At 45.2% G+C, this 17,089-nt stretch overlaps 1 protein-coding gene across 1 annotated transcript; it reads right to left on the reverse strand.

Annotated features, from left to right (window-relative positions):
• Window positions 1-4,014: 4,014 nt before the first annotated feature.
• Window positions 4,015-4,494, reverse strand: LOC105475121 (U1 small nuclear ribonucleoprotein C-like). Its single transcript, XM_071097889.1, has one exon. It carries the CDS (start codon window positions 4,492-4,494, stop codon window positions 4,015-4,017), a length of 480 nt encoding a protein of 159 aa, XP_070953990.1.
• Window positions 4,495-17,089: the final 12,595 nt, after the last annotated feature.

A 17,089-nucleotide genomic window follows, 5' to 3' on the forward strand; every position in this document is an offset into this window, starting at 1 on the left:
CTGCTGCCCACGCCTCAGTGGTTCTGGGCCCAATTACTGGGCACTGTGTGAGGGGACAGCTGGCCTGGAGCAAATGACACAAGTTCAAGAAAGAAATGTTGAACATTCCTTAGAGCTAAGACGGGCACTGTCCTTTCAAAAACAAAAATAAACACACACAAAGAGAGCTCCATGCCTGCAGTGTAGGAACCTAAAAGTCGAATTGATTTAAACAGTGATTGATCATCTCATGATGTTTCAGAGGTTTCAGGGAGCAAAAATAATATAAATATGTGAGGGAAACATAGAGACACTCAAAGAAATTAGAGTTCACTGAGAACAGAATGGAGTCTTGCTTATCTATAAGGAACCACAGGCTTTAGTTTTCAAACCCAGCATTATACGGGGCAAGAGATTCAACAGCAAAATAAGAACGTATCTGTAGATGACAAGATTCAAGTTAAAAGAGGCCACCAATGGGGTATGTTATACGGGGAAAAGCCCATGGCTTCCTGAGTGAGGAGACTCAGCCTGAGTTGCCCCCCGACACCTCCTTTTGGGGTGATCTTAGGTGAACTGTAAAACACACGAGAGCTCCATTTTCCTTGATTATAAATTTCCCTCTGACTGCCAGAGCCACAGCCAGGTAGTGTGTGTAAAAGCCGAGGCAGGCACTGTGCTCCTGGCTCGAAATGCAAGCGTCCTGAAGAGGCATGGAGAAGCAGCCTTCCCTCTCCATTTCATGTAGACCACCCCTGGGAGGAGGCCGGGCGGGCTCCTGGGGTGGGGGCACTGCTTTATGAGGATGCCTCAGTGTGGGTGGCTGGGGTCAGGGGTGAAGAAATCCCAGTTGACAAAATCCTCGATGGGCAGGACTCAAGTTCTGCAGATACAAGTTTGAGAGGATTTTCCTTTGAAACATAACAAAGGTCAGTTGAAGGCAGATTAAAAACAAACATTACTCTGACAAAAGGGGTGGTGAGCATATGGATTTCACTAAGATACATCCCACTTCCTTTTATGGGAATGACGTGTAATAAAACAATATATGTTATGAGATTCTTCTTGGTGATGTATAACTGTTATGGTAGGAAATTCTAGAAAACCATCTGAGGACTCAGTGATCAAATAAAACCTGGGCTAGCAGCTCCCAGTTCAGAGCTCCATAAAAAATATCTTGGAACCATATATAGCATTGCACCACTGACAGAGGGCTTTGCCCTGTGATATCTTATCAGATCTTTATAATAACTCTACGAACAGATTTTACTCTCCTTATTTTATAGAAGGATAAATAAAAGCTCAGAGAGGTGCCCCAAATTGCCCTGCTAAATGTAGAGTTGGTTCTAAAATCTAGTTTCATTGCTACAAATTCTGAGCCCGGTTCATCAGACCAGCATTAGAAATACAAATTCTATGGTCCCAAATCCCAGTGATTCCAGTTATCGGTGGGGCCAGGAATTTCTTTTTTTTTTTTTTTTTTTTAATGTCCTAGGCAGCTTGGGAATTCCTGCATGAAATCACACAGGTTATTTATTATCTTTGATTTTAAAATGAGGAGCAAATTGGAAATAGGAATTTAATGGACAGCTAAAAAAAGGAGCTCCATGGCTTTGAAAGGGGAGGAAACAGGAAGCCTGCTTCTGACTAAGAGGATGGCCCGGAGCACTCCAGGTAAACACAGCATTTGTCCTCATACATCCAGAGTCGAATGAGAATACTAGCTAACACTTCAAAGAGTTTCCTACAAGCTTGGCACTATTCTAAGCACGTCCATACATAATTTCATCTTACCCTCACGAGAAACTGAGTTTTTCTGTCTCCATTTTACAGATGAGGAACCTGAAACACAGTTTCTTGTCCAAGGCCAACTGTTTGTTCAAGGTGGCCAGCGAGTACTGCTGGTCCCACTAAACAAAAGAAATTCACCAACTGGCTGAGGTATGTTCAGACAAACAGAATGGGTCGGCGATGAGAAGATGCTGGGAAAGGCAGGACTCCCATGGTTGAGAGCAAGAAAGACCCACGGTGCTTGCACACCTGGGGCTGCCTCCCTCCTTCCATCCCAAGAGCTGAGGAGGGGCCTCCCTCCTGTCTACAGCTCATCCTTCCACTGTGCTCCAGCCACATGTCCTCTGTTTTGTTGTTGCTGTTATTTGTTTTGTTTTATTTTGTTTTGTTTTTTTGAGGCGGAGTCTCACTTTTTTGCCCAGGCTGGAGTGCAGTGGTGCCACCTCGGCTCACTGCAACCTCCGCTTTCCGGTTTCAAGTGATTCTCCTGCCTCAGCCTCCCAAGTAGCTGGGATTACAGGCATCCGCCACCACGCCAGCTAAGTTTTGTATTTTTAGTAGAGATGGGGTTTCACCATGTTGGCCAGGCTGGTCTCGAACTCTTGACATGATCTGCCCACCTCGGCCTCCCAAAGTGCTGGGATTACAGGCCTGAGCCACCGTGCCCGGCCACCCTCTGGTCTTTAGCAGAGTCTTCACGTCACAGATTCCTGGGCCCCTTTTTCCTCTGTCCTTATCGTCTCCCTTGACTGGTTCTTTCCTAGCAATCGATGAACAGTTCTACTTTTTAATAGCCTTTCCCCTCAACCTCACATACCTTATATCTCCTAAAACTAATTTTATCTGTTCCCTGACTCCAAATCTCAGTTAATGACATCAGCATCCACTGGAATGCCTAAGCCGGAAATGTAGGCATCATTCTTGATTCCTTCCTCCCAACATTTTCTCATCTGGTTCATCTCTAGTCTTGTAAATACTACCCTATAAACACCTCTCCAATTCTCCCCCTTTTCTCAACTGTCTCCACCTTCAGCCACCATCCTTCTCTCCAGGGTCAGCCCAGTGCCGTCTGGACTACTCTCTCCTCTTGCAGAGTTGCCAGCCTCCCCTACCTTCCATTCATGGATTCTCTGCACAGCACCCAGAGTCAACTGCATAGACAAAGTCACCTCTGCCACTGTCCTGCTTCATACCCTGCAGTGCCTCTGCCTTGCTCCCAAAAGCCTTTGGTGACATAATTCTGCTCACCTCTCCAGCCTCATTTCTTCCTCCCCCCAGGAACCCTCTTCCCTGCCACCACCCAGTTGAGCCAGTTCTTCTCACTCTTCTGCTATCAATTTGGATGTCACCTGGCCTAGGACGTCTCTTTCAACCTCTCCTATACACATAGATCCAGAGCTTCCGCTAGTAGCATTTATCTCACCATAATTATAGTTGTTGACCTATCTAATTTTTTTTAATTAACTGAGCTGTTTATTATTTTAACCAATAAAAGCTCTATAAGTACTAGATTTAGTCCTACACAAGATGACTTTACTAATAAAAGGAGGATGCGGATGCCCAGAGAGATTTACCATATAGCTAAGGAAAAAGAATCTCACGCAGAGGACATCCTGAAGAGATAATGAGCTAGAGAAACAGAACTGGAATGTTTCATTTCTTTTATAATACACAGAGAATACAGAGGGGAGGAAAAAGGGAGCACACTTTTTTTTTTTTTTTTTTTTTGAGACGGAGTCTCGCTCTGTCGCCCAGCATGGAGTACAATGGCCGGATCTCAGCTCACTGCAAGCTCCACCTCCCGGGTTTACGCCATTCTCCTGCCTCAGCCTCCCGAGTAGCTGGGACTACAGGCGCCCGCCACCTCGCCCGGCTAGTTTTTTGTATTTTTTAGTAGAGACGGGGTTTCACCGTCTTAGCCAGGATGGTCTTGATCTCCTGACCTCGTGATCTGCCCGTCTTGGCCTCCCAAAGTGCAAGGATTACAGGCTTGAGCCACCGTGCCCGGCCGGGAGTACACTTTTAACTAAACGAGTTGACAATTTTATTTTCACATTTCCCAATACAAATGAAAACTACATCTTTTCTGTCCCACTTCTCCCCTCCAAAACTATTCTGTTTGATAGGACAAGGGAGCAAGACTTCCTTATACTGTTTAGAAAACCCAGCATCACAGCAGCATGATCTCCTGGTGAAGCAGAACAGGTAATATAAAACTGATATAATGAGCCCTCCCCGCTATCCTTATCTGTCTGGTCGAGTCATTCTGGGCCAAGTGGGCACCATCATGGGACAGGCAGGAGGTCTCATCATTGGGGGTCCAGGCATCATTGGCCTGTGGCCTCCCATAGGCGGCCTCATTCCAGGAGCAGGGCCCACTGGTGTCATACCAGGAGGAGGAGGGCCCATCATTGGCATCATGGGAGGACCCCTCATATGGGGTGCTGGCATCACACCAGGGTGAGGAAGACTCGGAAGACTAGGAGGAGGTGGTATCATTGCTCCTGCAGGAGGAGGAGCAGAGGATGGAGCAGGGGGTATCTTTCCTTGTTGAAATGCAGCCGTTGTTTTGTCAATCAGGCTCTGAGCCTGCTCTTCCATCCATTTCTGGTAGTAGTCTTTCACATTCTTTTTGTGTTTCCTACCACTGTGGTGTGTCTTTCCCACAGATGGAGAGTCATGGGTGAGGTATGTATTGCAGTAGTCACAATAAGACTTGGGCATGTTGCTCTGCAGGCCGTTGGCCACTCCATTCCATGACACCCAGAAATGACCAACTTGTCTAATTTTACTAAAGCAAAGCTCTAGCTCCTTGAGGATGGGTACTGTTTTAAGTTTGTCTTAATTATCTGTACATCTTTTCACTGTATCTGGCATTCGACAAAACCTTAGTAACTATAAGTTGAATGAATGAATGACCCAGCAAGACCATGAGGAGTGGCTAGAAGCTCATCAGAAGGATTTGAGTTTCAGAATACAAAATGTTTTCCTCATTAAGGGGCCAGGCTGGTCGCAGAGGTGGACTGAAAGTGTGCAGAGGGAGCCCCCGAGAGCTGACTCACGCTTGCTGAACACCAGTGCTGTGCTAGCCTCTGTTGCTGTTAATTATTTTTTCTTACACATCATAGGAATCCTTTAAGGTAGATTCTGTTTTTGTTTCCACTTTAAAGACAAGAAAACTGAGGCCCAGATTTGCTGAAAGTCACATAGTGGCAATGCTAAGATTCAGATATTGTCTATACACCTTTCTCTGGGCTACAATGAGTCTGTAGTTTTCTTTTGCAGGTTCTTTGATAAGACTCACCTTGAATCTTTAGGAAACTGCCTACGACTTCATATGCAGAGAAAAAACTAGCAAACAGCTTGGAAAAAGAGCAAATTTCCCACCAGACTTGGGACTGTCATGCTAGAATTTTGGGTGTTTTTGCTTAATATTTAGATAAATTCAGATTCAGTAATTATGAAATTTGAGAGCTGGAAGTTATCTTAGAAATCTTTGAGTCCAGTTCCTTGAACACCTGAAGGGGCCAGTGACTTGCTGAAGGCCACTCAGCTACTGGTGGAACCAGAATTGAAACACTGGGTCTCTCTCTGACCTTTCTGCAGAGCTATGCATGTTTTGCCTTTTTGGTGCTTGATTTTGCTTATTGGAGTCTCTTGGTAAAACATCTCTCTTAAAACTTCAAACTGAGTGGGACGCTGTAGCTCACACTTGTAATCCTAGCGCTCTGGGAGGCGGAGGTGGGAGGATTGCTGAGGCCAGGAGTGCAAGACCAGCAAAGGCAACATAGTGAGACCCCTATCTCTACAAAAAATTTAAAAATTAACCAGCCGTGGTGGCATGCACTTGTGGTCCCAGCTACTCAGAGGCTGAGACAGGAGGATTGCTTGAGCCCAGGAGGTCAAGGCTGCAGTGAGGTGTAATTGTGCCACCGCACCCCAGCCTGGATGACAGAGTGAGACCCTGTCTCTAAAAGACAAAACAAAGTAAAACCTTCAAACTGCACACTGCTTTGTCAAAGAAAGAATTTCAACTTTGCCGAATGGCCAGATGTGGTGCAACAGTGGGCCTGGACCCGCTGGGACCAGGAAGTTTAGGGGTGCCAGAGAGCTCAGGGTGAGTTGGGGTTGAGATGATGAGGGAAGCCCAGGAAGAAACACGCTGGAAGTGGGGCCTTCCTTTCACAAACATGAGGAGAAAACATATGGGGATTTCAGAAGGATTTTAGAAAGTTTTCTTGAATGCATACCAGATACTAGGAACTGGAGAAATTGCCCTCAAATGCTTACAATCCAGAAAGGCAGTAGATGTGAGTAAAGTCATGAGATGGGATGAAAATATAAAGGGAAAATACTCAGACAAGATGAGGGTGTGAAGGATTTTGCCCGGGAAAGTGAAGGAAGTTTTCCTGAAGGAAATGGACTCCTGAGTTGGGCCTTGGAGGAAAAATAGAAAGAAGAGAAAGTAGGCTTTTTTTTTTTTTTTTTTTTTTGAGACAGGGTCTTGCTCTGTTGCACAGGCTGGAGTGAAGTGGTGTGATCCTCTCACCTCAGCCTCCCCAGCAGCTAGGACCACAGGTGTGCACCATCGTGCCTGGTTGATTTTTTTGATTTTTAGTAGAGACGAGGTCTCACTGTTGCCTAGGCTGACTCAAACTCTTGGGCTTAAGTGATCCTTGCACCTCAGCATTCCAAAGTGCTGGGCTTAGATGCTTGAGCCACAGCAGCCCCCAGCCAGAAGTAGACGATTTCAGACAGAGGGAAGAACAAGGGGAAAGTTGGAAGGGCTGGCAGGGCATGATATAATCAGACCTGTGGTTCTCAAAGTGTGGTACCTGGAACAATAGCAACTGCATGACCTGGGAAAGTGTAAATAATGCAAATGATTGGGCCTCCACTGCAGACCTATAAAACTGGAATTGCTGGGGATGGGTTTTGCACTGTGTTTCATAAGGTCTCTTGGTGACTCTGATGAGCCTTAAAGGTTGAGTCCCAAGCTTGGCACAGTAGCTCATGCCTGTAATCCCAGCACTTTGGGAGGTTGAGGCGGGGATTGCTTGAGCTCAGGAGTTCAAGACCAGCCTTGGTAACATAGAGAAACCTCATTTCTACAAAAAATACAGAAAATTAGTTGGGCATGGTAGTGCACACCTGTAGTCCCAGCTACTTGGGAGGCTGAGAGGGTGAGAAGATTACTTGAATCCAGGAGGTGGAGCCTGCAGTGAGCCATGATCGCGCCATTGTACTCCAGCCTGGGCGACAGAATGAGACGCTGTCTCAAAAAAGAAAAGTGAGGTTGATTTCCACTGAATTTGATAATTTCTTATGGGAGCCTCCCTGCTCCCATGGTAGGGCTTTGGGATGGCAGGGACAGGTGTGGACAGAGTGTGGGGCCTATACTCTGTTTCCCACCTTAAATGCCTCATGTCTCCTGTGGCTCTCTGACTCAGTCAAGTGTTATACACTGCACTGTGTGCCTACAGACATAACCTTCCTCTCTCATCTGTGAGGTCCTAGACAGTAGGGCTTCTCCACGATCCTCAGAGCTGACTACACCAGCACCAAGAGTTCCAGAAGCTTCATCATGTCTACCACGCACAGAGCCCTATAAGGGGTCTCTTCTTGGCCTCTCCACCTGCTTTCTGTCCTTTATGACCCCAATGTTACTCTCTCAACCAACCAGTTGTTGAAAATTGACATACACAGCCCTCCTCTTGGCACTGTCTATACCCCCGCCTGGCGTTTTCTCCATCACATGAATCAACATCGAGCCTATGTTTTACTTTTCATTTTCTTTCCTTCCTTCCTTCCTTTCTTCCTTTCTTTCTTTCTTTCTTTCTTTCTTTCTTTCTTTCTTTCTTTCTTTCTTTCTTTCTTTCTTTCTTTCTTTCTTTCTTTCTTTTCTTTCTTTCTCTTTCTCTTTCTTTCTCTCTCTCTTTCTCTCTCTTTCTTTCTTTCTCCTTCCTTCCTTCCTTCCTTCCTTCCTTCCTTCCTTCCTTCCTTCCTTCCTTCCTTCCTTCCTTCCTTCTTTCTTTTCCTTTTTCTTTCTTTCTTTTTTTTTTTTTTTTGAGACAGAGTCTCACTCTGTCACCCAGGCTGGAGTGCAGTGGCCAAACTCGGCTCACTGCAACCTCCGCATCCTGAGTCCAAGTCATCCTCCTGCCTCAGCCTCCAGAGTAGCTAAGATTACAGGCACTCACCACCACGCCTGGCTAACTTTTGTATTTTTAGTAGAGATGGGGTTTCGCCATGTTGGCCAGGCTGGTCTTGAACTCCTGACTCAGGTGATCTATCTGCCTCAGCCTCCCGAAGTGCTGGGATTACAGGCATGAGTCACCACATCTGGCCCACTTTGATTCTTGTCAGCCATCCCAGCCCCCAGAAGAATGTGAGGCAAAGACTTGTGTTGTTTCTATTTCACCATTGTATTCTCCATGCCAGGACAGAGTGTGACACATATGAGGTGACCTGTTTGTCAGATGAATGAATGGTTTCTATCATGTGACTCTGCATGTGTGGCTTCAGGTAAATTAATTGATTAAGCCAGGAGTTAGTGCCCTTACTCCAAGGCAGCTTCCTACCGGTTGGCCCATGTCCTGTGAGGGTGTCTGGCATGAGAGCTCTGTCATGGTGACAGGTGGAAGCCATAAACCCTACTGGTAGGGAGTTCGTGAGACTCTGAGAGGGAAGCTAATAGTAGGATGGGATTGAAGAAAGGCGCCACAGAGAAAAGGCCGCAGAAGCTGTGGCACAGGGGTGGATAGCAGAGACTTTAGTCAGCAGGGACAGAAGCAACGGAAGTAGAGATAGAAAAATGATGAGTCATCCTAATGACAGAGAACTCCAGCCTGATAACCCCAGAGAATGGCTCAGAAACCAGTTGAGATGCAAGGGCTACTGCAGGGCTACTAGAGCTGCTCTAACATCTCAAACCATGTCCTGCATGTCAGCAAAGCCCGGCCTCGTGGCTGGTTTGCTCGCTTTTACTTCTCTGCATATCCTAAAAGCAGCTTGCCATTAACCAAGATAGACTGAGGGGCCTCTGGCCCCTTCAACAAAGTCCCTGGCAGCAAGAGCCCAAGGACCAGCCTGGCCCTTGCCTGGTAGGGCCTCCCAGGGACTGGGCTGGGCTGGCCCTCACCTCCCGTGGGGAAGGCACCTGCACAGGGGTGGAAGTTCTCAGGTCAGGTGAGGGCAGATGACCTTGCTCATTCCAGGAAGCAATGCTCAGCTGAGCAGTTTCCCTTCAAAGCATGGCAGTGCTCATGGGAAATCTATGCAATCCCACTTTCAACGTACTCTTTCTCTGTAATGCTGTGGAGAGAAAAGGTCGGAGTGAGGCCTTGTTGCTGAGCCAAGTCAGCAAACAAAATCCCATGTTTGCTGTTCCAGCGTGGCCCTGGAGAGGCTCCTTTGAGGCTGCCGGGGTGAGGTGGGGGAGTCAGAAGGTGGAGCGTGTGCAGGGAGAGGAACATTGCCCCTGTCCTTCCTGCTCTGGGACCTGTTTGTTACTTGGTCTATCACAGGGCCTGGCCCCCTTCCTACTGCCTGCCACTCATTTACTGTCCTGAGTCATTTCCCAAGGACATACTTGGAAAGCTTCCCACCTGTCCAGATACAATTTTTCAATATGCTAGTTGTGTTATTATACACACACACATATATTTTTTCTTTTATATTTATAAATAAATATATATGTATTTTCATGTGTTTGTTTCATTTTGTTTTTTGAAATAGAGTCTTGCTCTATTGTCCAGGCTGGAGGGCAGTGGCACAAATCAGGGCTCACTGCATTCTCAGCCTCCTGGGCTCAAGCGATCCTCCCACCTTAATCTCTCAAGTAGCTGGGAATGCAGGCGCATGTCACCATGCCCAACTAATTTTTTTATTTTTGTTTTTTACAGATGGGGTCTCACTACATTGCCCAGCCTGGTCTCAAACTCCTCGGCTCAAGTAATCCTCCTGTGTTGGCCTCCCAATGTGCTGGGATGAGAGGTGTCAGCCACCACACCTAGCCACATATATTGGTTTTCACACATAGTTCCTGGCTCATAACTCCCACAGCCCTTATTACTGTAAAAAGAATATCTTTCTCTGATCTTTCCCTGCCCTCCTTTGACCTCCCCATGGCAGGACCCTAATCTGATTGTGGGTCATGAGACCCTCATTCCGGAGAGGGTCCTGCCCCATACCCTAGAGGTAGAAATGCTGTAGAGAGGCCAGGAAGAATCTGAACAGACAGGACTTGCAGGGTTTAGATCATATCTTTTTTTTTTTTTTGAGACATAGTCTCACTCTGTCACCAGGTTGGAGTGCAGTGGCGTGATGTTGGCTCACTGTAACCTCTGCCTCCTAGGTTCAAGCGAATCTCCTGCCTCAGCCTCCCAAGTAGCTGGGACTACAGGTGCAGACCACCATGCCTAGCTAATTTTTGTATTTTTAGTAGAGATGGAGTTTCACCATGTTGGCCAGGATGGTCTTGATCTCTTGACCTTGTGATCCGCCCACCTTGGCCTCTCAAAGTGCTGGGATTACAGGTGTGAGCCACTGTGCCCGACCAGATCATATCCTTTTTGTCCAATCACATTTCAATGAGGTTATCCATACTTCAGTCATGCCTATCCAGTGAAGTCACCATAAAATGCCCCAGAAGACAGGGTTCAAGAACTTCTGGATAAGGCTGGGCATGGTGGCTCACACTTGTAATCCTAGCACTTTAGGAGGCCAAGGAGGGTGGATTACCTGATGTCAGGAGTTCGAGACCAGCCTGGCCAACATGGTGAAACCTCTTCTCTACTAAAAATACAAAAATTAGCTGAGTATGGTGGCATACACCTGTAACCCCAGCTACTTGGGAGGCTGAGGTACGAGAATCTCTTGAACCCAGGAGGCAAAGCTTGCGGAGAGCCGAGATCATGCCACTGCACTCCAGCCTGGGTGACAGAGCCAGACTCTGTCTCAAAAGAAAAAAAAAAAAAAAAAAGACCGAGTGCAGTGGCTCATGCCTGTAATCCCTGCATTTTGGGAGGCTGAGGCGTGTGGATCACCTGAGTCTGGGAGTTCAAGACCAGCCTGACCAACACGGAAAAGCCCCGTCTCTACTAAAAATACAAAACTAGCCAGGTGTGGTAGCAGGTGCCTGTAATCCCAGCAAGTCAGGAGGCTGAGGCAGGAGAATTGCTTGAACCTGGGAGGCGGAGGTTGCAGTGAGCCGAGATCACGCCATTGCACTCTAGCCTGGGAAACAAGAGCGAAACTCTATCTCGAAACAAAACAAAACAAAAACCTTCTGGATAGCCAAACGTGGAGGTTTCTGAGAAAGTGAACGGTTAACAAGAACTTATGCAAGAACCAGGAGAGTGGCCCATCCCAACACCATGAGGACAGAAGTGCCTGTACACAGACCTTACCTTATGTATCTCTTCATGTAGTTGTTTATTTGTATCCATTAAAATATCCTTAGGAATAATCCAGTAAATGTAAGTAATTGTTTCCTCGAGTTCTGTGAACTACTCTAGCAAATAAATCACATTCAAAGACCGGGTCGTTGGAACCCCAACTTGAAGCTGGTCAGTCAGAGGTTGTGGATGCCTGGACTTGTCACTGGTGTCTGAAGTGGGAGATGAATTTTTGGCACTGAGCCCTTGGTCTACGGGATCTGACGCTATCTCTGGGGAGACAGTATCAGAAGTGAATTGGAGGGCACCCGGCTGGTGTCTAATGCAGTATCGATTGCTTGCTTGTAGTGGGGAGAATCCCCCACATTTCATCACAGAAGTTTTCTGTGTTTATTGTTGTGTGGCGTGACAGCGGAGGAAAAAATTTGAGTTTTTCCTACCACTAGTGCCATTCCAAAACATCTTACTTTGGTTCTGCCCAACATTGAGATTGTTGGGGGTCATTCTAACAAAAGCTCACTCATTCCATAAATGTTTATTAAGTTTCATTAAGTGTCAGGAGCTAGACCAGATATTGAGGAAACAGCAATGACAAGAGAGAAATTCTTGCTTTTATTGAGTCTCAGTCAACAGGAAAGACAGATATTAAACAAATAATTATAAACAGGAGGAATATTTTGAAAGAGGAAGCACAAGGTGTAATAGCAAGGAGCTTATAACAGAGGAAGCTGGATGCAGTGTGGGAGTCTGAAAAAACTTCCTTGAGGAGCAGACATTTCAGCCAGGCCGAGAGGATGCAGTGGGGGTATTCCAGACAGAAAACACCACAGGTTTGTAGGCCTAAAAGAGAAATAGAGAGAGCAAGAGCAAGAGAGACGTGTGAAGAAAATAGAAGTTCTGGCTGGGCATGGTGGCTCATGCCTGTAATCCCAGCACTCTGGGAGCCTGGTGGGGCCGGGGGGTGGGGGTGGCGGATCACAAGGTCAGGAGTTCGAGACCAGACTGACCAACATGGTGAAACCCCGTCTCTACTGAAAATACAAAAATTACCCAGGGGTGGTGGCGGACACCTGTAATCCCAGCCACTCAGGAGGCTGAGGCAGGAGAATCACTTGAACCTGGGAGGTGGAGGTTGCAGTGAGCCGACGAGATCACACCACTGCACTCCAGCCTGGGGGCAGAGTGAGACTCGTCTCAAAAAAAAAAAAAAAAAAAAAAAAAAAAAAGCAAATAGAAGTCCTGAATGCTTGAACTGTAGAGAGGGAGGTGGAATCAGTGAGATACATCAAATACATTTTGAGGGGAAATTGAAGAGTCTTTGCTCTTCACATCCTCCAAAACTTGGCATTTGATAGACAAATGACCTTCTCTCCTCCAACTCTACATGACAAATGTTTTTACCAGTTTAGAAACAAATAGACAAACAACCTACTATGATCTGAATGTCTTCCATGTTCATGATGCATCCAGAGAAAAGTTGGCCATGTCGCCTGTCACCCTGGCTAAGCTAATTGGTAAGGAGAAGATACCTGACCCAGAAAAAGCCAATCTGTAGACTGGTCAGTGACCTGTGAAAACAGCTTGCTACAAAAGATTTGTGAAACAGAGGCAGCTTAGACTACAATAAGAATGTCTCTCTTGGAGCATTTGAATACAAAGCATCAAAGCCAGTTAGTCAACAGCAGCAGGAACAGGAGAAACAGAGGCAGAGTCGCCAAGACAATGTAATGGTGAAACCCGTAAGTAGGAAATCCCCAAAACCTGCGACTGAGGGTCTTCAGGTCCCCAAAGTACAGTTCCATTGCCATGAGACCTGGCTGTCCCTGGATTCCCCTAAGGCCTGGGTGTGGGGTTGAGGGTCTTATCTTCCTATCTCCCTACATGTCCCTACAGAAATCCTCACTCACCTCTGGATCGTGCTCCATACAGTGGTGTTTGGGTCCTATCAGCGTTCTTTATCGCTGACCAGGCTAAGTCAGTGTTAGGGCCATCTGGAGATGTGGCCTTGATGTTTTCATGAATAATGGCTCTGTACCCTCTAATAACATTCAGTACCAGGTGGAGGGAGAAAGGAAATTCATCTTGCTGAGTACCCACTATGTGCAGGCAAGATATCAGTTGTCCTTATAACTATCCTAAGAGGTGCAATTGACCTCATTTGATAGCTGGTAGAAGACAGAATCAAGACCCAAACCCAGGTCTTTCTCCCATCTTCCAGACTATTTTTGCTACATTGTGTTGCCTCCTTTCATTTAAATATATATTTATGGGCCAGGTGTGGTGGCTGAAGTCTGTAATCCCAGCACTTGGGTCAAGGCAGGATTGGGCCACAGAGCAAGACCCCATCTCTACAAAAATACACACACATACACACACACACACACACTGCTCTCAAAGGGTTCTACCTTATTTACATCTTTGCTGTTTTGGCAAAACTGCAGAATTGCTTGACAAATTGCTTTGTTTTAGCAACTCTATTTGTATCCTAACTCTTACAGAAGGCAATTATGAAAAATCAAGTAAGAAAGAAAACATTTTCATTTAGATTCAGTAGCCTCACAAAGATACTAGAAGTCTGCTAATATATTTTATTTTTGTATTAACATGTTTTAATTATCTATATTTGTTGTTATATTATGAAGTTCTATTAGCTTTTAATAATTCATAAATATAATTGAAATGGGTAATTCAGAAATAGGGTTGAAATTTACCTCAAAATCATTCACTTTAAAATGAAAAGCAATGTATTTTAGTTAACTCTTCAGAATGTGGTGTGAACATTACCTAGTGGTGACTGGATGTGTCTAACCATGGTCTACCCTTCCCTCTTGGAATTAGCAAATGAAAATCCCTGGATTAGATATGGATATGGTTAGTATGTTCACAATAAGCACAAGAGATGAAATGGATATGGCAATTTAAAGCTCAAGATGTGGAAACAGTGGTTTTCCATCACCCCCAGAGCACGTTAAAACAAAAATCAAAAAAGCAACATACACACAAAACCCTCTACCACGGTCCAGCTTCAAAAATCATTTTAGTAGGGTGGCAGCTTTTGTTTTAAAGGGAATGAAAAATGTGTATTTTAATCACATATTAAAATTACTACTAGCTGGGCATGGTGGTGCATGCCTGTAGTTCTAGCTACTCAGGAGGCTGAGGCAGGAGGATCACTTGAGCTCAGGGGTTTGAGGTTACAGTGAGCTATGATTGCACCACTGTTCTCCAGCCTGGGTAACGAGTAAGACCCTGTCTTAAGAAAGAAAAGAAAAGAGAAAAGAAAATAAAAGAAAGAGAGAGGAAGGGAGGGAAGGAGGGAAGGAAGGAAGAAAATAAGGAAGGAAGGAAGGAGGGAAGGAGGGAAGGAAGGAAGAAAAGAAGGAAGGAAGGAAGTAAAGGGAAGGGAGGGAAGGAGGGAGGGATACTAATAACCTTTCTCCCTCCACCTGGTACTGAATGTTATTAGAGGCATTATTCATACAAACATCAAGGCCACACTTCCAGATAGCCCTAACACTGATAGCCCTCTCGGCAATGAGGAAAGCTGACAGGTCCCAAACACCACTTTATGGAACGGGATCCAGAGGTGAATGAGGTTTTCTGTAGGGACACAGAAAATAAAACTATAAGAAATTTTTAAAAGCATTTATTTATATAAACAAACAGAACGAGGAACATTATTTTCACATATCCATCCACGGTGCAGAAGTGAGAGCGTCTCAGTGGAAATAGTGAAAACTTGTTTTATGCACAAATTTTTAATCAAACACAATTACTGCCAATTAACCAAAAGTGGCTTTCAGCCTTATTGACTAAAATGATTGTTTGAGATTCAGCTGTCATGTCCACATTCCAGGCAGCCTGACCTTTCTGGAAGTTATACATGACACTTCTATTTACATCCCCTTTACTAGAACTTAGGCACATGGCTACTTCTGCCTGTGGCTATGTGGCTAGAAATAGGAAGTCTATTACTAAAAAAGAAGAAAACAGATACAGGGGCCACTAGCAGTGGCAGTTAGTGTCCTCAGGGGTTGGATGATATAAATATTCAGGAGGAAATGCTTTTTAAAATTAAACTCTCATTTATTACTCTAGGGCATAACATTGCCATTGGTCAGAGTGGAGAATAACTTCCCAAAGAGAAGGAATGCCTAGCAGGAGACAGAGAGGAATGGATTTTCAGGACAGAGTAGGGGCTCAGGTCTGACTGCCTGCTGTCAATGGTCAGACAGAAGAAACATTGCCTTCTCTGCAGCAGTGGTTCCTAGTACCAGCAGCTCAGGTCACCTGTTTCTTATCTCTTGGAATCAGGACAAATCATGAGTTTTGATGACTTAAAACTTGAACTCTGGATATTTAAAGGAGCCTACAGTGTTTTTAAACCAAATGATCACATTAGGTTAAGAAAATTACTGAATTTGCTGTATATCAACCTTGAGGGTAAGCTAGAGCTATGTATTTTATATGATAGAGTTGATTCCGTTGAAAATAAGACAATTGGTCAGAAATAAAATTACACTTTCAGTTGTTAGTGAAAAGGGGCTTTTAAATGAATCTTACTTTTCCCCAGATTAAACTGCAATTTGAAAATGGATTCAGTCATTTTATTTGCTCATTCACTAGGTCAAGCATTGATTGGGTATCTCTGAGTATTTGATGGATGTACAGAGATGACCTTAAAAAGCTTGTTTCTTGGCCGGGAGTGGTGGCTCATGCCTATAATCCCAGCACTTTGGGAGGCCCAGGTGGGCAGATCACCTGAGGTCATAAGTTCAAAACCAGCCTGGCCAACATGGTGAAACCCTGTCTACTAAAAATATAAAACATAGCCATGCGTGGTGGCGGGCGCCTGTAATCCCAGCTACTCAGGAGGCTGAGGCACAAGAATCACTTGAATCTGGGAGGCAGAGGTTGCAATGAGCTGAGATTGTACCACTGCACTCCAGCCTGGATGACAGAGCAAGACTCTGTCTCAAAAAAAAAAAAAAAATTTTTTTTTGATTCTTTTATTTTCATTTATTACATTTTTTTTTCTTTTTTAATAGAGATGAGGTCTCACTATGTTGCCCAGGCTGGTGTTGAACTCCTGGGCTCAAACAATGCTCCTGCCTCAACTTCCCAAAGTGCTGAAATTAGAAGCACACCATACCTGGCAGTTTGATTCTTTTGAAATCAATTTTGATTGATTTGCAGTTGTCCGTGGTTTCTAGTGACACTCTAAGTTTCTTGGCTTTTTATTCAGCTGTGAAGGCAGTGTAATGGAAAGAACATTGAGTTAGTCTGGGGTGTTTTCCAAGACCAACAACCAATTCTCTGTGAACATTACATGAATATCCTAAAATTCAATTCAATTCTGACAATAACTACTGTCAACTGAGAATGACGAGGCCCATACATGTGGAAAAGAGAGTTTTCTTTCTCATAAAGCGTTGCAGCCTGCAGAGTGACAGGCTGGGAAGTGTAGGTGCTGGCAGGAAGCCAGAAACAGATGCTTCAAGGGAGTGGCAAAGGGCACAGGAATTTATACTGAGCAGGTTGGCTGAATATACATATTCAATAAGCTATAGCAGGAGTTGTGAATATTTATGAAAGGAGAAACATGAGCCTCATGCCCCTTTGTGGGTTCCATGTACAAAAACGGTGGTGATAGCATGATCTGAGGGTAGAGTTTTTGGCCCTCTGACCTCAAAAGATGAAGCAGAGGGCACAGAAACCCCTACTGCACATTCTTTGTAGACTGGCCAGAACCACTCCATGTCAGTGGCCTCTTATCATGGCAGCCTCACATGGTTGGTTGATACGAGAGCCTTTTGAAAGGGCTGGTTTCTGGTAAGCCCTTATGAAAGAAAGCCTTATCATGCTTAGCTAGGGAGAGGGTATAATGAGGTGTGTCCAACCTCCTATCCCACCATGACAGA

Source organism: Macaca nemestrina, chromosome 6, assembly GCF_043159975.1.
Source record: "Macaca nemestrina isolate mMacNem1 chromosome 6, mMacNem.hap1, whole genome shotgun sequence".
In the NCBI taxonomy this organism is placed as follows: Eukaryota; Metazoa; Chordata; class Mammalia; order Primates; family Cercopithecidae; genus Macaca; species Macaca nemestrina.